General features: G+C 49.6%; 1 protein-coding gene across 10 annotated transcripts in view; it reads left to right on the top strand.

The window, feature by feature from the left end:
* Positions 1-340: 340 nt before the first annotated feature.
* fgfr3 (fibroblast growth factor receptor 3) overlaps positions 341-23,757 on the top strand; it is a 37,602-nt gene continuing 14,185 nt past the window's right edge. For 3 of the 10 annotated variants that reach the window (XM_052087040.1, XM_052087038.1, XM_052087036.1), the window contains exons 1-5: positions 342-691; positions 4,974-5,157; positions 14,447-14,713; positions 16,901-16,966; positions 21,726-21,895. In XM_052087040.1, the coding sequence (XP_051943000.1) occupies positions 5,055-5,157; positions 14,447-14,713; positions 16,901-16,966; positions 21,726-21,895 (606 nt within the window). In that variant the 5' untranslated portion in view covers positions 342-691; positions 4,974-5,054. Of the gene's footprint in view, positions 692-4,973; positions 5,158-14,446; positions 14,714-16,900; positions 16,967-21,725; positions 21,896-23,757 lie in introns of all 10 variants that reach the window. The other 7 variants (XM_052087037.1, XM_052087039.1, XM_052087043.1 and 4 more) reach the window with 5 other exon arrangements.

Raw genomic sequence — 23,757 nt, 5'->3', positions numbered from 1 at the left:
ATTAATAAATGATATTAGTGTTGCAAAATGGCACCAAACAAACAAACAAACAAAAAACCCCACAATATTGCAGTGTGCAATAATTAAAAGTCGAATCAGTGGCGCAATAGTCTCATGTTGCATGATGTCCAAATTACAGTTGTCAATCGTTTGGCATACAATCAATCCCCAACATATGTTCTTACTTTAATCGTGTCTTTATTTTGTTTTTGGTTTTGTACCGAATCGAGAGGCTTTCCGTGTTTCTCGCTCTTATTGTGAAATCCCCAACCGGATACATTGCCGTGAGCCACGCCAGCTTCCCGGCGGCGTGCTCCATGCCTGCTCTCCGCCCCGCGCTCTTCCGCTCACTTGTCCGAGCGGAGGCTCCCGAGCTCGGCCAGTCTCAGCGAGTCTCTCCCAGCGTGTGGAGCCGAGCGCGACGCGGCTGTCGGCGCCCACCGAGACGGCATGAGGGCGGCCGCCTGCCTCCGACTTTCTGGACCGCAGCGCGTCATTCGCCGGACCGTCGCAGGTCGACAAGTTTGATTTTAAAGCGGGTTTATTTATTTATTTTTTGTTTTCTCGCACTTTCGGAGGATATCGAGGGGAGGAAAAACCTGAAAGGAGCAGGACTTTTTTTTTGGAGGGGGTGAGAGTTTGACTGTGGAATTACTGCGTACATTTTCCAGCCTACGCGGACGTACATTGGGTGAGTTTGGATTTCCTTTATCGGTGCGGCTCTGATTGACGTTTACCTGTGAAAATGACGAGCGGCTCACTTCCTTGACTCCATTCGGTGTGTGGGGGAGCGTGCATGCGCGCGCGCGTGTTTCCGTAACCATATTCCAGTCCTGCCTCGTCATTTAATTTGCAAGTTTTTGTGTTTTCTATTTATTGTTAAACGCTGCGATTTTGGGATTCTACACACACACGCGCGCGCGTGCGCGCATCTATATGTATTTTTATCTATTCATTCATTTTCAACACCGTTGGCTTCGGGCGAAAGGTGGACCATACCCCGAACCGGTAAGCCAGTCAGGGCGCATTTGGGCAGCAACGACCATTCCCAGCCACATCCACACAGTCACCGAATGGGAACCGATCCCACACTGCTCGCACACGAGTCAGGCGATGTATGCGGATATATGGATCTGATATCGTGGAATATCATTTGCAGAGGTGATCCTCCATCGCGACAAAATGTAGTAATCGAAAATCGATAGGGTGCTCCGATACCATGATACTTGTAAACATATTTTCAAAACATTTTTTATTGGCATAAACCTGCAGCTTTGGATTCCGACTTGTCAAACAAATATTTTCGTTGACATACTTTTGAGTTGGACACGTAATCTGTATTTCTGGGTTGTTTTAATATATACAATATGCAAAGTAGGTGATGGTCTTTTCATGTTGACAGTGCACTTTGATGAATAATTAAAATGGGGGAAACGTGTTCAATTTGAATTCATCATCATCACTTTTTTTTGGGGAGGGGGGTGAACAAGTGGTATGTCTAAATGTTGCCTGTGAAGTTCCTCCAGAAGAGATCTCCCACGGGATTCAGAAATGTTTCATGTCGTTACGGCCGGATCAAATGATCTCTGCAGGAGCTTAAAGTGGGTGGGGGGGGGGGGGGGGCTGCGTGATAAATGTCATCGTCGACGCGCCAATCGTACGTTGTGACACTTGTTGGGCCTCAGATCACTCTTGAGAAGCGGTCTGGTTCTCCCTGTTTGAGCGACAGCATTCTGCACGTGAAGCAAAAGCAGAATTCTTTTTTGCTTTTACTGTTTGGTGCTTTCTAGCGCCTTTCTTACCGATTTGTCTTACTGTTTATTGGGCATGTTCAATTGCTTCATGTACAGCACTTTGTAAGCGGCGATGGCCGTTTGAAAGTGCTCCGGAAATTCTGTTTGACTCGACTTGACACTGCGACATACTTTTGCTTTTTTTGTTGTTGCTTTAATTGGATTTTCTTTTTTTTTTGTACCGGTATATTTATTTATCGCACTACAGTCATTTCATGTGTTAAATTAAACATATCACAGGCCACGGCATTCATCCAACGTTTAGAATTGACAATTTTGATCATGCTGTATTATTATCTTAAAATAGTTGTTATTCATGTTATATGAATTTTACTTTCATTAGTTTTTTAAATTACTTTTTAATTTCAGGCTTGATGATTCATAATTACAATGCATTAAAAAAAAAAGACTCATGTACTCTATTTTTGCCACTATTGGACATACTATTTATTTACCGCGTATTATCATTTTGATTACCGTCGGTGCTTTACAGTTAAAAAGTTTGCTCTTATTCTTGCGGTCATAATGAAGCGCTGCCGTGTGCGTGGTGAGTTGCAACGTGTGTCGCCCGACACACTGCCACCTGACCTGCTTTGCACATTCTTGGACATTTTTGCTGCGTTCCTGCGTGTTGGCTTTTGACATTTTGTAACCACATTGAGCTGACAAGCACCCCCCCCCCCCCACCCCCACTCTCAATCAGCAGTCTCCTCTGACAGCTGATCTCTTATCTTCCCTCACACCAGGGGTGCGTTTGATTGATTGACAGTGAGCGGGAGAGAGGTGAGGGCGGGGGTGGGGTGGGGGAGGGGGGGTTGATCGCTACCAGGAGACGCACCTGTCGGTCGTCACACGAGGCGCAGGCAAGGATGCGGCGCGCGTGATTTGCGGCCATGTTTTATTCACCGCCGCCGCCTTTCATGCTAGGAAAATATTAGCATGGCAAACACGTCGGGAGCCTTTTGAGCGCTCGCGCGTCCGCTCGTGGGTCCGACGCCGCAAGCGTTTTGGGAGGGGTCGCTCCTTCGCTGCTATGAAAGCGCTCGGCTCCTCAACTGGATCAAATAGTCCCGCTTTCGATACCAAGTACCGATACCACTCGTCTTTATGTTACCAAAAAACCGCCGGATGGACTTTGCCGCCCCGTTCCGTGCCGCCGTTGCGCTAGCTTCCCCGAACTACTCGCGCTAACCGACGTGATTTTAACACGCGCGCCTCCAGCCCCGCGTAGTCTTTCTGGGAACATCTCCGCCTATCGGAAGAACTTCAAAATCTTTGCTAGTCTCGTAAATCTTTTGCTCCGACTTAGAAAATGCTAAATTTAATTAGCAACCTAGCGACGCAAACCCGCCTATTTCAAGCCTGGCAAAATCCGTGAGGCGGACACGCTCGCCACTCCGCCGCAGAGTGGAGATACCGTTTCGAATCAACACTCTCATCTACTCGTGTTAGAATTTCCGCTGACGTCTGGCGTCGGATCCGCGAAAAAGCCTCGCGCTTCTTCGTGTGTGGCCGCCACGTTAAAAACCATCTTGGCTAGCTATCGGGCCCTCCAATGCTGCCGTGTAAACAAACGGGTGGCGTCGAGGCGGGTAGGCCCACATGAAAAGGCGTCGGTGTCGGCGTATTAGCGTCCGCGTGGCCTTCTCGTCCTGCCCGCCGCGTCGGCGAGGCGCTAACGTGGAGCGGCGCTGAGCTAGCGAGGCGTGTGCGCGTGGCGGGTGGAAGAAAAAGAAAAGCGGCAGTGTTAACACAACACCACCTCTCTGTGGACGCACAATACGCGCCTGTGTGCGCGCCAGCCAAGACCGCTCGCCCGCTAACCTTTGTGTTGCGCGCGCGCGGTCGGCGTCTCGCAGACGAGGTTACTCCCGGGCTATGTACACAGCTCGACGGGTATGGAAGAAAAAAAACACCGCTGGGAGGTTGGACAATGTGAAATTCAAGCAGAAGCTTTTCTGGGAAAATATGCCGCACAAAACGCAGGCAGAGACGCTTTTGTTGTTTCTTTGTTTTTGCTTTTTTTATGCTTTTGTTGTTGTTGTTGTTTTTTTTTTTTTTAATGTTTCGCTTTTAGCAGCGATTAACTCGGTGGTTCTCCAGCTTTTTACAGCAAGCGCCACCAAAAGTAGCAAGTATCATGATCGCAACAAAACCACAAGACGCGGTTGCATAATGCTGTTTCGACTTGTTGTTGCTGTTTCAAATTGTTGTGAAGTTTTGAAATGATTTTAGTGGCTGCACACACTACTCTTTATTGCCCGAAGTCGAGCCCCCTCAATGGCGCGTTTAATAAAATGTATTATTATTATTATTATTATTATTAAGGTACACGCGCGCTTTCTTTTTTGAACGGTTAATAAAATGAAAGTCTTGTTGTGTAATTCTACTTTTGACCACTAGATGGCGTCGCACCTTTTTTTCCGATTGAGATGGCGTCATTTTTGAAACGACGACACGGCAATATTTCAGCACAGCCGCGTTTGTGTTGCAAACGCTTCATCGGCTGTCATCCTGCTTTTTATGCCTACAGAAAGCGACTCCGATTCATTTTAGAATTGGATAGTTGTCGGCTAATCCGTTTTTGGTTTTTTTTTCTCACACCTCCGCATTTCACGAAAATGCAGTTGGCATTGGAAGGGACAGCCTAAAAGTTGAGAAAGTCCACCCCCCCCCCTCAAAAAAAAAAATGTAGACAATCGGAAGCCAAAAGAAAGTCGGCGTTTTGGAAAGGGACAATCAAATGTGGATTTGCTCCGGATTGTCACAGTTTGCTCCGAATTATTTCATTAAAAAAAATAAATCCAAAATATCAACTAAAAGTGTGATTTCATAAAAAGGACACTACCCTCGCTGCCCCCCCCCCCTCAAAAACCTCCTCACCACATGCTAACACCTCAGGCAGTCGTAAAATGCTTTGTTTTTGTTGAACGTGGCCAAATTTCAGCCAATCGAGCGGAATGATCCCGATTTGACGAGGCCGGCTAGAAATGCTAACGGCAAGCTAATCATTTTCCGGAGCTTTCCAAAAGTTTCCACAGCTCGGCGCAGAACATTCGGCACATTCGCCACCATGCCGTCGTCCCACTTTTGATCATCTCCCCGAGGCGTCTTAATGAACACTCGAGCTGACGTGACTTGACCCCCCCCCCCCCCCTCCCCGCTCTGTTTGTCTTCCAGGTGGGCTCCGGGGACGCGCCATGCGAGCTGCGGGGGCCGCCTGAGCTGGCGTGGGGCCTCGCTTCCGTTCGCCCCGCCGGGATGACGGCGGCGGCGGCGTGGCGTTGGCTGTGGCTGCCGTGCGTCCTGCTGCCCGCCTGCGCGGCGGCGGCGGCGGCCAGGCTGCCCGTCGCCGAGCCCGCAGGTAGGACGCCACTTTCTCTTCCTGACTCGTAGCGCAATCCAAACAAAAGGGGGGGGGGGGGGACGTTTCAAGATGCTTTTCACCTTTGAACGCTTTTTGTGTGATAACTTTCATGTTTCACGTGATCAATTTGCCCCATTTCGCTTGCTACAGAAGGAGCGAGTGAGGTGTGTGTGTGTGTGGGGCGGGGGGGCTTGTTTTCGTGTGTCTTCCGCACGTCGGCAAATTTCACGGGTGCTTGCGCGTTGCGGCTTCGGAGGATTTAATTGGCCTCTTCTGGCTTGTTTTTTTTTTTTTGTGTTGTTGTTGTTATTTTTGTGCCCCCCCCCCCACACCCCCACCCTTCTTGTTCTTTGTTGTCCCCGAGGGTGGAGGATCAAATTCCAAAGTAAACGCGGGACATGTTTGCTTTAATCAAAAAAAAAAAAGAAAGAAAACTATTGCGGAGGAGTCATCGTTTTGTTTGAGGCCGCGGCCAAAGTCTTTGTGCTGCTTTTGCTTTCATGTCTGCACACACACACACACACACACACACACACTCAGCGCTTTCTTGACCGTGTGTGTGTGTGTAACTTGAGACGGCGTGCGTGCGTGTTGATGCGTTGGCACGCGTTGGCCTCGAGTATTAGGACGCCAGTCTGGTCTTCCTTCCTGGTCCTGGTCTTCCTCGTTGTGCTCATCTTCATCATCATGCCCCTCATCTCTTTCCTCCTCTTCCTCGCCTTCCCCCTCCTGGCGATCTTCGGCCTGCGTGCGACACGTCTCTTGTATTTACAGTAGCCGGCGCCCCCTCCCCCAGCGGACCCGCGTGATTTATGTGGCCCCCCCCCACACGCTGACGTCTTGGAGCAGCTCATTCAGCGCGCTCACTTTTGCCATTTCGTGACTGTGGGCGTGTGTGTGGGGGGGGGGGGTGTCATGGGGCTGCAAATTTGGTGGCAAATGTGAAACGGGAGTCGCCAAACACCCTGAAATGGCAGCGTTGAACCATAATGGCAGACGTGATGAGTGTTTTAGCGCCTTTTTTTTTTTTTTTTTTTTGGTGGGTCTGCTCATGATCGACGGATTTTTGTGGGTGAGTGCGACTGGCTTCGCTTGGCGCATCTTTAAAAGATTCCAGGGAGCTCTACGGAAAGTGAATCGAACTTTGTGCCCATGCGCCGCACACGCCCAATGACACACAGACACACAACCCCCCCCCCCACAAAAAGGCAAAAATAGGCGACTTGATGTGTGTTTTATCGGCTGGCTTCTTCAGACTTTTTGGTGTAGACACAACACGACCATAAAATGAGGAGGTCAACAAAAATGGCAGACTTCTTGGGCCATTTCCTCAGACTTTTTTTTTTTTTTTGTCTGTGTGTTTTTGTGTGTCTACCAAATTTCATTTTGCCCGGTCAAATGGGCCTTGGGTGCTGATTTTTTTGGGTGCTGTTTTTTTTTCCTAATGGCAGAAATTTGACCAAATAACAACAACATGAAATGTCTATTTTGAGCCACGGCGGTGGACTTGATGTTGTCTTTCAAGCACAGCTGATTGAGACCTTTTTCATGATGAACACGTCTACCAAATCCCATGTCGGTATGTCAAACTTGGAGGGGGGGTGGGGGTTGGGGGGGTGGGTGTGAATGTTCCAGAACGTGTAAAGGAAAAGTCAAGTTGGAGGAGCTGGCTGTGAGACAGTTAAAAAATCCTTGCGGCCGATCGACGCGCGCACAAGTGACGCCGGGGGGAAAGTTGGCACTCGATCGGGGGGGGGGGGGGGGGGGAGATGAAGCCAATTACACGACCAAAATAAAATTCCATGGGAATTTTCAAGCGCTGCTGGCGTGGTTTGTTAAAAAACCAAAAAAAAGAGGTCGTCGTCGCCTTCGCCGCCGCCGCCGTCTCCTTTCCAGGCCCAGAGCGGCTTCCATTACACTCCGCAGGCGGCACAAGGATTTATTATTTTTGCTCTCCTGGCAGAATAACACGACGAAGGGGGTGGGGGGAGGCGGAGGGAGGGGGGGGTTAAGCGGGACGCTTTTGGTTTCAGCCAGCAAAGATGGCGGCGGCCCCGTTTCCATTCACAGAAACGTTCACGGTCGGGGGATGCAGGCGAGACCGTTCAGGACAAACGAGTCCGTTTCAGTTGGCCCCCATATTCCCCCCCCCCCTTTAAAAAAAATCCAATCCAATCCAAATGTTTTCATTTCAAAAATACAATGAAACCAAAGTTACATGTCACCAGCTACTGCTCTTGTTGTTCATCTTTCCCGAGAAAAAAATCAAGCCCATTTGAAAGCACAACTGGGAATTGGAACCCTCAACCTCGATCAGAATTTTCTACCCGAATACAAAAGGGGTCATTTTAAAGGACCGGATCCGCTCTTTGAAACCTGACGACCCGCTTCAAACCCAAATGCCAAAGTCATTTGAAACAGAACCCAGATTTCAAACCCTAACTTGAAACCGCAAGACAAATTTGATGCCCGAATTGGAAGGACCAATTTGAAGTCGCTCTCATTTTAACACCCCCCCCCCTGGCCGTTATTTGAACTTTCACACCAATGGGAAACCCGATGCCCGAATCCCCCCCCCCACCCCCCCCCCACTTCAAATCCTCATCCTGGGCTCAAAACCCGAACATTTAGATTTGACGGACAACTTTGGCGCACAAAATCTTGCTAGAAAAACAAAAAACCAAAAAAAAACCTTAGCCTCATTTCAAAACCTGAATCGTAAAGCCCAAACTTTACTGGAAACCCAAATTTGAAATTGTAAAACAGGCTTGAGAGTAAAAACCTGGCGTGGGGGGGGAAAGACGAGCAACAGAAGCTCAAAGTATAATGTGTGTGTGTGTGTTGTTGTTGGCACACAACCTGCCATCTGTTTGCATCTGCAACACACACACACACTCTCCACAGGGTTGTTTTGCAATCCATCAGCATAATTGTGTAAAAAAAAAACCCCAAAAAAACGCATTTCACATTTCAGAGGGCAGATAAAATCCCGGCGCGAACTTTTCAACCATTTTATCCGTTGAGCAAGCGGCGGGCCCGACACAAAGAGAGTCTTTGTCACCACCCGCGGCCGGCGAGGCGTCGCAGACGACCATCGCCGCAATTTCCCGCGGGCGACCTTGAAAACGAATCAAAGCGCTCGTTTGACAACGACACTGCGAAGCGGAGAAGGGGTCGGCAACCCCGCCTGCAAGGGCTACGCCCGGCGCAGGTGCGCTAGCGCTTGTCACCTCCCTCGGGCGGGATGCTACGTTAGCGACCATTCGCCATCCGTTTCGATCTGGAGAGAGCGATGGCGGACGCCTTTCATGTTGCGCAATAGAGCTTCCTTGCCTGCAAATCACTCAAGGAGCCAAAAATGAACCCAAATAGGCGTATTTTCTTTTTGTTTTTGTGGGTCTACTTGTGGATAAACGAGCTTCACCAAATGTCACCTTGCTGAATGACTCTAGTTCCAATTTTTTTCTTTTTTTAATGTAAGGCAGGCGTCTTCAAACCAAAAGGCAGATTCCCTGTGACATTTTTTTGTGGGTCTCGTCACGGTCAAAATTGGTGTACCAAATTTTAGGCTGCGAAGTGAAACTGTATTCCAGGCTAAGCGGTGAGCAATGCAACATCTCTCTTTAAGTTGTTGTGAGCAGTCCAGAATGGGGGGGGGGGGGGGTCTCTTCTCTTTCTTGAGCTCCGGCGGACAATCACTCTTTGGTCCTGGCAGCCTTCTTCCCCCCCCCCCCCCCCCCTCCCCTCCCCCTGAAAAACACGGCAATGCAAGCTAGTCAGGTCGGCCCCGATTAAGCGCATTGTGCTGCCGTATTTACATCCGGCCAAAGCGCATTAAAGTGACATTAGGGCGGCCGGCTGTAAGAAGGGGGTGGGGGTGGGGGGGTGCGCTCCTCCAGGATATACCCCTTGGCATCGCCCCGAAATGAAAGTGGGGGGCGGAGGTGAAAGAAAGGGGGAGGGCCGCAGATCCTGTGTGAAGGTCACGTGACGGCGGCCGCGGCGTGCCAAACAAACGCTTGGCAGCCTTTTGCGCAGGAAGTGAAAAGAAGCCGTTTGGCGGGAAAACGCCGGGCGGGGGGGGGGGGGGGCAGGGAAGTGCCAGCCCGCCGTCTGGAATGCAGCGATAGGTCTCTTCAGACCCGAGGAGGGGCCGTTCGTGGAGCACAGTGGACACATTGGGTAACAAATCGACGTTTGGTGAAAATTTTTTGCGCCTGTTTCTGTTTTTGGGGGTTGCGGGCGGGTTTTTGAAGGACGTGCTCTTTATCAATCTATTATATGTCGTATTGTGTGAATGAAAAAACATCAATGTGAGGGTTCCGGATCTGGATTAGGGTCGACTGAATCCAAGTTTCAATCCTGAACGAGGCTTTCAAATTCGGATGGCGGTCGTTTTTAATTTCCGATGGGGAAATGAGGATTTCCGATCTCGGATCTACTTTTGACTTTTGAATCGGCGAGCGCTCCAAATTCTGGCTTTTGGCTTTCCAAACAAGGCTCCCGACGGCATGGCAATGCCACTTAATGCTTTCGAGCGGCCCCTAAAAAAATCACCCGCTGGCAACGGCGCCCCCCGGAGGAGCTCCTCCTTCGCATCTCGATTGCTTTTTAATTCGCCACTCGGCCGAAGGAGCCTTGGTTCGTGATTTTTGTTCCGATTCTTCAAGATGGCGTTGAAAGTTTTTGAATGGTTGTTTGTTTTTAATCACGCAAATCACTCCGCTATCATTTTGTTTTATCCTCTTATGGTTTCTTCACGTAACGTTCATTATTTGGGGCCTCGGTTTGCTAAAAGATGAGGGGAGGGGGAATCATCATTTTGATCGATCTGAGCTCTTGCGTCATGTCGCTTTGGTGATACGATCTATTTACGGGCGGCGTCATTGGAGAGGCTGTGCAACCTAAAATGGGTTGATGATTTCTCGCCGTCGTCGCCGCGCGGCGCTTTGTGTTGGTTGTTGCCCAGCGTTTTCTTCTCCCGCACGACGGAAAGTCGTCAAAGTGTCAGACGCCAAGAAAAACAAAAGGTGCTTTTCTCACCACACGGAGAGAATTTATTTGTGCTCCACATCACCCACCAAATTTTTTTTTGTTTTGGTGAACATCTGGAAATGACTCGCATAAGTGTAAAAAAAAGGATGCTTCAAACCAACATGGGGCGTTTGCTGTCTTTTCAGGCACTGCTTCTTGAGACTTTTTTTGTGGGTCTACGCATGATAGACATGCCTACCAAAAAGTGTGTTGGGGAACTGATTTTTTTTGGGTTTGTTTTTCCTTCTTGTCAATTCAAAAGCGCGAGTAAGACCAAATCACGGCTTTTAGCCCAACTTTTAACTCCCTCTTTCTTTTCAGGCATGGCTTCTTCAGACTTTTTTGATCTACTCACGATAGACTTGTCTGCCAAATTTCAGAGTGCCAAGTCAAGCTCGCTTCAGGGGCTGATTAAAAAAAATTTTTTTTACGTCACAGGGCCACGACAAGGCCGGATTGGAGCCCCCGAAATGACAAACATCCATAAAATACCCACTTGAGACCAAAAATAGCATACTAGCTCTTTCTTTTCCGGCCTGGCTTTTTTGTGGGTCCACTCATTATGCCCACCCAGATTTCATCTCGTCCAGTCAAGCTCGCTCCGGGGGCCCTATTTTGAAAAACCCTCGGATCGGCCGTGCCTCCCGTTCTTGCGTCTCCCTCGGTGAGCTCCGGGCGCTGGACGGCAAAGACTTTGCCCCGCAATAAAGAGTCTCTTTCTTCCTCCCGCGGCGACGGTCCGCCGTCCGTCCGGCCGGCCTCCTTGCGGCTTTGCCGAGGATAAATAAACCTCTTCATGCACAGAAGAGACGGCCGTTTGCGAGCGCACGCCGGCCCCGGCCTCAATGAGAGGGCCTATATTATTGTCAAGGGCTATTTGTTATCGGACCGAGAGGCGGGGTGGGCGGGGCCGCGCCGGCCTCTTGATTTATACACTGACCGGCTTCTAGACACACACACACACACTTGTTGAAAAAGCGTTGTTCAAACAGGAGCCGATAGCGACGGGGAAAGTCCGGCTTTTCATCCGTCTTATCGCCCATCTGCGAAGGCGCAGTCGGATATTTACCTGAAATTCATCTGGCGTGACCTTTGAAAAAGGTTGCGGGATGCTGACGCTTTTGCGTCCAAGTGGATGTCGGGCGTTAAACTTGGCCAGACCAGGCCCGACGTTTCGCAATCTCCGTCCTCGCAGCCGCTGCTGCGCTACGTCTGGAGTTTGCCGCCACCCGCAGGACTGGAGTGGAATGGCCTCAACTGCCGCGTCAGGATTTTTGTTTTAAAATAAGTCGAGAGTTTCAGAATGTTTGGCTTTGGGGAGGTCACCTGCAGGAGCAGCATTTTATTTTAAAAAAAGTTTTTTTTTTTTGTTTGTTTGTCTTAACTTACGATGAGTTTGACCTTTTAGGGTGCTTGGGCCTTAGCAAAGGTTTGCTTCAGTTGAATATCATTCTCCTTTAAGGCACATTCTTTCTAAATAATATCTGACTTCCAAACGCTCGCTCACCAATTAGGAATTCCGCTGCAGTTACGACCCCCCCCCCCCCCCCCCGCCCCTGCCCTCCTCGTGTAACACACTTTTACATCAACACGGTCAAGGCGATTCAACGCAAAAGTAATGAGAAAAGCGCGGCTTCGGGTTATGTAAGGCCAACGTGGCTTTTCCGGAGCAAATTGAGCACGCTTACTCCAGATTTCGGCACGTGACGGAGAGACGCCGTCGACCACTTTGCTCTTTTTCTTCAAGGCGCAAGCGATGCATCGTGGAGCCAATTACATCTGCCAGGCGTCCACGAGGGACGACCGACATTCTCTTTGGCCTCCCAGCTCGGAAGCTCCAATTAGGGAGGCCCTTTGAAATAGCTCCGTTTCTTCATAGTCGGCGTCAGGTCTTCGACTGGATTTATCACCGTATTTTTGTGGCTTTCCCACAAGCAAAAATGTGCTACGGCTCCCTAGTGGGTTTTTTTTTCTCCAAAATTCAGCCACCGAAGCAATTGGCGACATGAATTTGGCCGGCTTGTCCATCATGAGTGGACCCACAAAACATCTCAACAGACACCGCAAGTCTGCCATTTTGGTGCAATATCACCCACCGTTCTACCGTCGGATTTTTTGAAAACAAAAAAAAACCTCACAGAGCCAGTTTCAATCAGCATCATTATTTTTTTAACCTGTCATGAGGAGACCCAGCAAAAATTCTTGCCGGTTTCAGTTAGCAAAATGAATTTTGGTAGACACAGCTATCATGAGTAGACCCACAAAAAAAAAGTTTCAAGAAAGGTAGATGGAGCGCGGAAGCAAAGTCGTGCGCCAAAGAGAAATTCGAAGCCAGTTTCATGGAGGAACATGCATTTTTAGCCGACGTGTCTATCATGACGAGACCCACAAAATAATCTCAAGTTGTACACACCTTCGAGTCGACCTGCAGGGGTCCATTCAAGACAAAATCCTCCCAGGAGTTTTTCCTGTAACTACCTAATTTGAACCAGGTGTACTAGACAGGTGGTCAATGCTAAATGTAGAAGAAAATTAATTTTTGTCATAAAAAATTTGCTGGAAACGAACAGAGTGGACAAAAATCTCTTCCTCCTGGCTTTTCGTTTCAACCAAAAAATGAGCTGAAATCGTCGCTAATATCGTTGAGTGTCAAGGCCCAGCAACGATTACAGCAAGTCTGTAACATGACACCCCCCCCCCCCGACCCCCCACCACCACCCCCCACCCCCGCCGCCACTGCCCTCCGTGTTGAAGACATTTTAAGACATATGTTCTCATTTGCCTTTGCGGAGGTCAGCGCAAATACGCCAGTCAGTGAGCCATTCATTCATTCGGCTGCCGGCTCGCAACACCGGCGCCTGCGTGTTTTCCTTTTCCTCAATGGGCCTTTTTGTTTGCGATTTGAAAGGAGAAGAAGAAAAAAAAAACGAGAAGGAAAAGTTGTTTGTTGCACCAGAAGTCTCGGAGAAAGCCAGGCCACATCAGACGACGCACTTGAGCGTCTTTGCTGAATTTTGACGTCCGCGGCGCCTCTCTTAGTCGTCATTTTTTCATTGCGAAGCGCGGCTGGGTTGTTTGCGATGATACAGAAGCTCATTTGGCTTATGAGCGCAGCCCGTCTAGGCGCGATTCGTTGCAGATACGTGCGGGTGTACGCTGAAGACGACGTCCCCATGGGAAGCAGCCCCAGTCATGTCATTCACGAGCCGCTCGCTTGACTAACTTTCGACCGCAGCCCGTCGAGGCATCGTTACCCCTCGTCATTGTTTTCATTCAAAAGCGGGTGGGGGCACCCGTTGGAGCGCATGTCAACACTTGAAAGCAGCCAGGTACAGATTTGAAGTACTAACTTTGCCCGGGTGAAATATCTCCCCCTGCGTCTGTCAACGTGTGAAAGCGGTCCAGCCAATGAACCCCCCCCCCCCCCCCCACAATTTTGATGAATTTGATGACATCTCTACTGCAGCCTGTCGAGGCGTCCTTCTTTGCTGTGATTATCTTTGTTCCAAAGTCTGATTGCGTGTGGCCCTATAAGAGCAAGTCAGCACCCGAACGCAGTCCGGCCAATAAAAACCTCTGCTTCCAAAATGTACACGTCTACCGCAACCCGTTTGTGCATTCCCATTTGCTCCAAAATACCGTGGCCCGACGAAGCTTCATGATTCGCATATCAACCTGTAAGAGCCGTCCATTGAATGAAATCACATCGACGTTTGAATTCGGAGGATCGCCACATTTTCTTTTGCAGCCCATCTAGGCAGGAGAACCAATTGAGTCCAAACCAATCAACTCTGTGAGCTTTCTCGTTCGTTTGCTGCCTGCTCCGAGAGCGCCTCCACCTTTTCTCGTCGGGTCACCGGTGGGTGTGTCGGGCCGTCATCTATCACACGCCTCCTTCGCCCTTTCCCAGGGTTCTGATGTGTGTGTGTGTGTGTGTGTGTGTGTGTGTGTGTGTGTGTGCAAACACTCGTGGCATTGTCGCTCTCAAGCTGACGTGTGTGTGGGAAGGGAGGGGATGCATACGGGGGTCACGGCATTCCCTTGAATGGTTATCACGGAAACGGCGTGGAAGCGAGAGGGAGAGGCGTGATTTAAAGGGTCGCCCCCGTGGCGTGTTGATTTTTCTCCGGCTCTCTCTGCTTACCTCGTGCAAACATTCGGCAAGACTCCCGTTGAGTCAGGAAAAAAAAAGATCAATGTGTATTATTGACATCAAGATGTGTAAAACGCCGATTGTGGTTCTTGGGCGCAGATGCCGCGTCCAGCGAGTCGGCCTTCCTGGAGGACTTCGTCCTGGGCGTCGGGGACACCCTGGAGATGGCATGCGACCCCGAGGAGGACTCGGCCCGGCCCGCCGTTTGGTATAAGGACGGCGCGGCGCTGCCGCCTAGCGAGCGCGCGCGGCCCGGATCGAGGATGCTGCGCATCGTCAACGTGTCGTACGAGGACTCGGGCGTGTACGCCTGCCGACTGGCCCGCAATAACAAGCTGCTCAGCAACTACACCATCAGGGTGACGGGTATGGACTGCTTTCTACCGACAAACCAGTTTCTTGTGCTTTTTGTGCTAAATGATGCCGCCAGGGTGGCCGGTGACGGATTTCTCCCGCTACCCGTTGAGGCAGCAAAACGGTCTCTCCAAAGGTCCACTGTAGAGCTTCCTTGCCATGACCGTGCGTGCTTGCGGCGCTATGCTAAGGCAGACAACAACCTGAGTCGTACCGCTACCCGTCTAGGCGGCACCAGAATAGCCAACGCCGTCACGCACAGCAAGTGAAGTTTAACTCGACGCTTTTAAAGGAAAATCGACTCATCATCATTTGCAATAAGAGGGTGACAGCTGACTGATTATTACAGCAACCCGTCTCATCAGCTGACAGTCGCTGCAAAATAAATTCTACATTGAGCAAATGACGTTAAATTTGTCAACCTTGTCCAAATCGTGAAAGTATAACTCCGGACTCAAGGGGCACTTGACGAGAGACCTTCTTTCAACTTTACTTGATGCCTGCCTTCGGAGAAGGTGAAGGAGTGTGCGTGTGTGTGTGCGTGCGTGTGTGTGTGTGTGTGTGTGTGTGTGTGTAGTTGGAGATGACATGTCGGGCAACTTTTGCACACCAGCTGAGGCACTTATTGATTCATTAGAAAGCAATTAGCTGGAAACATTTCATCATTGCAAACAGATGGCGTGGCAAGAAATGAGAGAGGCGCACACTGGCATCAAGCCGAGAAAGAAATGACCCCCCCCTTTTTTTTTTTTTTTTGGTGGATGACTTTGGTATCAACAAATCAAGTTAGCAGTTGCACTGAATCTCTGGGATGAGGCTGCTTTTATACCGTCTTTGAATTGAGTGACAGTTTTTGTCTTCAAGGATCCCTGGAAAGGGTCGAAATGAGCCCAAAATGTCAGAGCAAATAGCCGCCTGCCTTCCTGTGTCTTTTTTTGTGCATTGCTTGATGAGACTTTTTTGGTGGGTTCACTCATGAAAGAGATGTCGACCCAATTTCTTGTTGCTAAGTCCAACTGGCTTTTGAGGCGGATTTTTCCCAAAATGTCAAACAAAGGCCACAAAATTGACACTTGAAAGAAAAAGCATGGCTTCTTGAGACTATTTTGTGGGTCTACGCATGGCAGACGTGCCTACAAAATCCCACATTTCTTGTTGCTAAGTCCAACTGGCTTTTGAGGCGGATTTTTCCCAAAATGTCAAACAAAGGCCACAAAATTGACACTTTACACAAAAAGCATGGCTTCTTGAGACTATTTTGTGGGTCTACGCATGGCAGACGTGCCTACAAAATCCCAAATTTCTTGTTGCTAAGTCCAACTGGCTTTTGAGGCGGATTTTTCCCAAAATGTCAAACAAAGGCCACAAAATTGACACTTTACACAAAAAGCATGGCTTCTTGAGACTATTTTGTGGGTCTACGCATGGCAGACGTGCCTACAAAATCCCAAATTTCTTGTTGCTAAGTCCAACTGGCTTTTGAGGCGGATTTTTCCCAAAATGTCAAACAAAGGCCACAAAATTGACACTTTACACAAAAAGCATGGCTTCTTGAGACTATTTTGTGGGTCTACAAAGTTTTGGGGGCAATTTATTATTATTATGATTATTATATTAATTCTACAGGACGCTCCCGAGCCAAAATTGCTGCTTCAAACCAAAATGGCCTCCTTCCTGTGCTTTTTGGGGCATCACTTCTAGAAGAGCCTTTTTTTTTTTTGTGGGTCTTTTGATGATTGACATGTGAACCAAATTTTACATTGCTAAGTGAAAGTGGCTCTGGGGCAGAATTTTCAAAAAGTGTCTTTCATGACTCTCTATTTTCATCTTTTGGGAGTGGTTTTCGCACTCGCACTCGTCCGCCTTTCAGCGGCAAGTCAAGTGGGACTTTGTACAAGCGTGCGGAGGCCGTTTCCTGACCCCCCCCACCCCCCCCCCCCCGCGTACGCACGCGGCCCTCCAAACGGCTCGTAGAACACACGCACGCACTGTTGTGTTTCGCCTCAAATATTTTTGAGCAATATTTGAGCAAGGTGTCAGATATGCGGCGTCCGTGTAATCGGCATTAGCGCTAAGTGGACGCCTCGCGCGGCCCACCGATGGCCCCGCGTCAACAAAAATAGGACTTAAATTTCATTTTAATTTGTTTTTAATTAAAAATTTTACATTTTAATCAGCTCCTTTGTTTGTTTGTTTTAGATTCTCTGTCGTCTGGTGATGATGAAGATTATGATGAAGATCCCGAAGACGCAGGTAATGGCAATGGTGAATTCTTATTTTCTCTCTCTCTCTCTTTTTTTTTGATGTTTGAATTTTGTTAGTTCTCATTTTTGGAGTGCTTCAAATATACGCAGTTGCGTATTTGGAGTGAATCCCGTTTGTCATTGAAGTGAATTCTTCAGTGTTGCGTCGTCGTTTTTAATCAACGGTATTCATCATCACTGATAACGTTATCGCGTTGGAGCGAATGATATCGAATCACAGCCAGAATCACGCCAATCCATTTTTTTTGGAGAGCCATTTATAAACACTTTTGTTTCATTTTTAAATGCTCCAAATATTCGCCTGGCAACAGGAAATGTTGCGCATTTTCTGCACTGTCCATTCTGAAATCATGACTGACTAAAACAACGAAAATCTAAACATGTTTTTTTTTTTTAATCCAATTCGTCGATTAATTGACAAAATCGTACCGTGTCACATTCCGATGGCTATCGCAACGCCATAAGAGCGCACCGGGAATGACTTTTGGCGTCGTTGGAGCATGCGACGGTGTTCTCGGAGCGCAACGGCGCCATCTCCATTGTACGGACGGAATGCGGCGTCCTCCGTGTGACAAAACGGTCTTAATCTGAGCCGGTAAATCCACCTCATGACACGGCGGGTCCCGGGGGGCCAGCAAGCAGCAGCGCGGGGATTAGCCCAGAAAAGCGCTAACTTCATGTGCGCTAAGCCAGCGCTAATTGCTCCCGCAAGAAGGAGACCCAAACATGTGACTCGAAAAACCAAGGCGCCGCCAAAAGACGGGAAATATTTGCCCCGAGAGTCAAGACCAACGACCCGTCCCGATATTTGCTCGATTGAGAGATTTTTTTGGGGGACTGAATGTCAATTTTAATATCTCGGATTGTTGTGGAAAAGCCCAAGTGGGGGACCGCAGCGGTGAATTAGCATTAGCATTCCCCTCGACGCGCATGGCATCGGCTGCACGCTTGGATCCGTTTTGGACTGTCAGATGAAGATTCATGATTATTTACGCCAGAATGATCAGCGTGGAAAAATGCCGCCAACGGACACTGCGACTAAATGCCGACCTTTAGCACATTTAACGCAAACGCACTTTGAGGCGGAATGTTGGCGTCAACCGGGTGACACAAAATCGCACCAAGCTGATGTCGGCCGGGTCCAAATATTTGCCTTTTGGAATGTGGCATGAAGCTGCAGTGTGTGTGTGTGTGCGTAGGAATGTGAAGAGAGGCTAATCTGTGGCGTGTCCCCCCCCCCCCCCCCCCCCCCCCCCCGTTTCTTGTTTACGCTGGCAGCCAAGCAGAGAGCCAGCCGCTCACCAGCCCACGCTACGCTACGCTAACCCGCCTGCCGGCCGCCATTCTTCCGCGGCGCGCCTTCAAAGGGGCGAAATCGCCACTCCGCTCGGCCGCGGCGGCGCACGTGTGCGTAGCGGGCGTCGGCGAGGGCAAATTACGCAATTAGGCAATTAGCCTCCGCCGCACCCCCCTTTTGGCCACGCGGCCGCCTGATCAGTGAACCGCCCGCCGCCGCCTGGCGTGTCGACTTGCACGCTTCTCGCTAATTGCTGTTTGCTTTCATCATTCGGGGCAAGTTTCTGTTTGCTCTCGACGACAACAATAACAACGACAACAGTGCGTGACCGCAGGCACCCGCTAGCAGTATCCCCACGGGGGGCGGCACACCCCCATCGCACAACATGCCACCCTCCCAACCATCAAAAGGAAACCTTCCCAAACTGTAGAAGTCACACGCCTCCTTGAATATCCCAACAGAGTCGGCGCACCTCCTCATCCCTCGACGCGTTCCACACAGTTCCTTCGATAACCCGACACGATTGGCGCACCTGCAAAAACTTTTCAATTTGCCTCATATGCACCCTTCAAAAAGCAAATTTCCCCGATTTTTTTGAAAGCCGCGCACCTCCTTCCAACACAGAGTTGCTATCTCTGCATACTTTGTCAAACTATCAAGTCATAATTCCCAAACTTCTTCACCCACTTTAACCTTCCGGAAGAGTCGGCGCACCTCTTCTCCCCCAAACGTAACCTCCCCAAAAATTTGCCATATTCTGACATCCACCCCTGAAAATATATTTTGTCGCATTTTGCCAGGCTTTCTCAGCCATGCACCCACTTTGAACATCCTCAGAGACGTGGCGCACCCCCTCTCCCCTGCACACACCCTACAAATATAACCTCATAATTTCCCACATTTTTTTGAGTGACGCACCCCCCCTCACCTGCAATGTGCCCCAAACTTTTAAAGCCAGGCATTGAATATCCGGACAGAGGAGGTGCACCAATTATCAAAGCTTCATCACCCCCCCCCCTCCCCCACCACTCCACAACCCCACGGCGTTCGTGCGCGCACCCACTCCATAGCCGGATGAGCAGCCGATATTTGAATGTCACTCTGTCCTGCGCCGCGCGCGCAGAAACTTCATCCCGTGTCTAATTGGCGGGATGGTATTTCCTCAGCGCGGGGGCGGCGTTCCGCACACCCCACCGGGCGGGGTGGGGACGCGCCGATAACCCCGCGGCGGTATGCGTTGCGGCTCCTCGTCACGTCCACCTGTTAGCGGGCCCGGTTAACTAACCCAGGAGGAAATCCCAGCGGTCGTCTAAAAATATCCCCCCCCCAGCCCCAGTGCACAAAAAGCGCGCCGAGAACACGGGAAGATCATGAAGTTGTTTTGGTCGTTGCGACTCGTTTGACTTCCAAACACGCCGGCGTGGCTTTTCTGCGGGTACTGCGGTTTCCTCCCACATTCCAAAAACATGCGTGGCAGGCCGTTTGAACACTCGACATTGTTCCGAGGTGTGAGTGTGAGTGCGGATGGTGCGCCCTGCGACCGGTTCAGGGTGTCCCCCAGCCGACTGCCCCAAGATGGCTAGGATACAAGCGCTCATACTTAGCGGAAAGGAAAACGTTCTGCGAATAGATTTGCGGCAGAGTAGCAACAAGTAAGCTCGCTGTGTTTTTGGTGTGGGGGGGGGCGCGAGGGGGGGGTGTAAGAGTCTGTAACAGAGGCGGGATTAGGCAGTTTTGGGTGAAAAGACGATGATGGCTGACAGTGGAGTTTTGCATGCAGAAGCCGCGGAGGAGCAAGACCACACACATGGAGAGGCCATAAAAAGTGCGCGCGTGCGGTTGACGGAGACGCCAAGAAAGCCGAGCGGCGGCGGCGGCGGCGTCGTCTCCTCGCCGCCGCCTCGCCCGACGCGAGGAGGAAATAATTAAATCCAGCAGCTAATTCCCTTTTAAGGCGCAACCCCCCCGCGCGTTGCTTTTCGCCGGCTGGGGAAGAGCGACGAACCCGTCGGCCGCACGCGCGGCTGCTGCGCCTTCGCTAGTCCGTGTACGCCGCACCAAAAAAATCCATTAAAAAAAAAAATGGACGTTTTGGAGGAAGGACAGAAGACGATTTTCCTTGAAAATTTACAAGCAGTCCTTTCATCTCCTAATATTCTCATATTTCATTCCTGGAAGAAATTTTATTCGGATTTTTTTTTTTCTGGAAGAAAATTTATTATTAATCTTGACATTTTTTTTCTTGTTTTTCTTCCCCACAAAAAAAAAAAAATCTGACACTAGGACTTCCAAAAAAAACAATAAAATTAAGAAAAGAAAATCTGATGACTTCTTTTGTAGGATTTTTTTAAATCTCAATATATTTGGACTATTTTCTCCCCCCCCCCCCCCAAAAAAAAACCTCCAAAAACTTTTTCTTATTAAAATTTTAATTGCTCATGACTTTATTTTTGAATACAATCCTGCTCTCTATCGTCTGCCTTTTTTTGTAATTTCAAATTTTGCATTTTTTTGTTGTTTTTCCTGAAAAAAAAGTCTGAAAAAAAAGATACATTTCAGATATTTTTCTTTTTGAAAGATGAAAAAACTTTTTAAATATATTTTAATCGACTTAAAGGTGCGTTCAAACTATCAGGCTGAGAAAGGCCTGCACCTTTTTGCACTGACGGCTGCTGCTGGACACACAAGATTCTTTTCGAAGACACACACACACGCACACACACACACACACACACACACAACACACACACACACACACACCCATTGAGATGCTAATGAGCTCCTCTCAGTCCTTCTGCTGCTCGTCCAAAAGTAAAAGAGACATCTGATGAGCGCTCAACCACCTCCTTGGCTTTTGTTGCGTTACGCTCTGAGCCACACACACACGCGCACTCGCACACTGGTGATGGAGGGGGGAGCGGTGGGGGGGGGGGCGGCTGACTGTCACGATAGCGCTCTGGTGTGTGAGAACAAGTCAATAAATCACCTTGGCAGCCTTGTGAATGGCAGGAGAGTGCCACGCTGGAAAACCAAAGCGTCGCAGCCAATCGACGTCTTCGGCGAGCGTTTGGCGTTTTTGCACTTTTTTTTGAGGGGGGTGGCGGGGGAATCCCCCCCCTCATCCGAGCTCCCGTGGTCCTTGTCTGTGTGTTGTGTGCTTGTTTGCCTCATAAAAAGTGACGTGAAGACGTTCCATTTGAATGCAATGGATGACTGGTCCGCATGTTAGCATCTAAACCTCCACATGTCTCTCTCATCCTATTGTGCCCCCCCCCCCCTCCAAAGACAAAATACATTTTGTAGTACAATGACATTTTCATCATTTTTTTTTCTTTCTTAAGGGAAAAATATTAAAAAATCATCTTGTAAAGAAGCCAAAGTGTTGATATTCCAACCCCCCACCCCCCCCCCAGCCCTCCAAATGTTGTCATTAAAATGGTTTGAAAATGGTCTTTGCACGCAGAAGCCCCGTACTGGACCCGACCGGAGCGGATGGACAAGAAGCTCCTGGCGGTGCCTGCCGCCAACACGGTCAAGTTCCGCTGCGCGGCGTCGGGCAACCCGACGCCCACCATCCACTGGCTCAAGAACGGCAAAGACTTCAAGGGGGAGCAGCGCATGGGCGGCATCAAGGTCAGTCCGACAACATCGTCACATCGTCACACCAGACCGAAAGACCTCAGACGGGCAAAAAGCAGGACAAAGTTGTGGCGCGGAGGGTGAAGTTGATTGAAGCGCAGTTCAGGGAGATTCTGCGTGCCGTTGAATGGCATCGACCGTGCACATGAACTGAATTTAAAGGTAATAAGCTTTCGTGTTCACTCCCACAACGCCGCAAACGTCGGGAAAAAAAAAATCTTTGTGCTTTTTACCGTCGGCCGAGAAAACTGTCGCCTGGTCTCTCATCCAATGGATTATACGACTTCAAAAAATGTTTACTTTAAAGGTAATAAGCTTTCATGTTCACTCCCACAACGCCGCAAACGTCGGGAAAAAAAAAATCTTTGTGCTTTTTACCGTCGGCCGAGAAAACTGTCGCCTGGTCTCTTATCCAATTTATTATGCGACTTCAAAAATGTTTTACTTTAATCGGACATCTTGTCCAAAACATTACGACGATAATTAATAACATGGCGACATTTTTTTGGGTCAGAAAAAATAGGATGATGAATCTCGTCGGAATTCTGATCTGTTGTATCGAAAATAGCTTCAATGTGGGGGAGAGCAATAAAATGTCCGGCAAACACTTGATGATGTCAGTGAACAAAGTTGAATAGAAATCGTGAATAAATTGCAAATATTTTGTAGTAGTCCATGCGATGCTCGGGAGCGGCGTTTTAATCGCCGTTGACGCAGCCCGCCGCGCCACGCTCTCCACGTGGGAGTGTCTAAAAGTGGAGAAAGTGATCCCGCTCGTCTTCTCGTGGCAAATAAAGGTCAGGATGGCCCCTTCCGGGGCCGCACGTCCTCCGTAGAATTCCGGCCCCGCTACCCTCCGCCTCGGACTCCCTCGGCGGGGACCACCAAAATAAATAATGGCGCGTTGAAACCGGAGCGCTGCCGGGATACTTGAACGCTGGGCCGATAGCGCGGCGTTGACAGCCAGGCGGCAGCGCCGCGAGCAGCTGCTCGCCTCGCTTTTGTCATGGTTCCTGCGAGCGGCCACGCGGGGCCAACGCCGCAAATGGGACTTTTCGCTTTAAAGCGACAACATTTCCACACGCGCCGGGCGAATAGAAAATAAGCCGAAATGTTCGAGGAAAATGGCAGACGTCTTCTTAGGCTTTTTTTTGTGGGTCAACTCGTGATAGACGTGCCGTCCAAATTTGATGTTTTTGTTTTGGAGACTGAAGGACCTTGAAAACGAGACTAAAATGACAGCTTCAAAACCAAAATGAGCAACTTGCTGCATATTTTGGGCGGCGGCTTATGGAGACTTTTTTTGTGGGTCCGCTCCCGATAGACTTGTCTTTCAACGTTGAAGTCAAACGGACTTTTGTGGCTTCACCAAAACGCCATTCGAATTTGAAGGACCCAAATGAGCCTAAAATGGCCGCTCCAGAGCAAAATGGCAGACTTGTTTTTGTCTTTTCAAGCTTGGCTTCTCGAGACTTTTTTTTTTGGTGGCTATATTCACCGTGGCCATGTCGACCGAATTTCAAATTGGGAGTTTTTGCGATGTGATTAGTGTGGCTAAAGTGGTGGGAAAAGTGTTGGCGTCGTCCTTTCAAGAGTTAACGTAAGGAGATCCCGTCGCTATTAACAGTTTACGGAGATCTCCAACATCTGCTCCCAGCGGGCCGCCAGCAGTTGTCCCCCCCGCCCCCTCGCACCCCCCTCCCATCCTCCCACCGGCACCTGTCGCCAGCCCTCCAGCCACCGCCACTACCGCCGAGCTAAAAAGTTCGCATCGCGGCGTTAGCGGCATGCTAATCCCGCGGCGAGCTCTTGGATTTCATCAGCTGGCCGAGCGGTCCCCGCTCGCTCGCCCGCCC

The sequence above is a fragment of the Hippocampus zosterae genome, chromosome 14 (assembly GCF_025434085.1).
Source record: "Hippocampus zosterae strain Florida chromosome 14, ASM2543408v3, whole genome shotgun sequence".
Classification (NCBI taxonomy): domain Eukaryota; kingdom Metazoa; phylum Chordata; class Actinopteri; order Syngnathiformes; family Syngnathidae; genus Hippocampus; species Hippocampus zosterae.
Note: the sequence above shows the minus strand (reverse complement) of the source record. Positions and strands in the feature narration are given on the sequence as shown.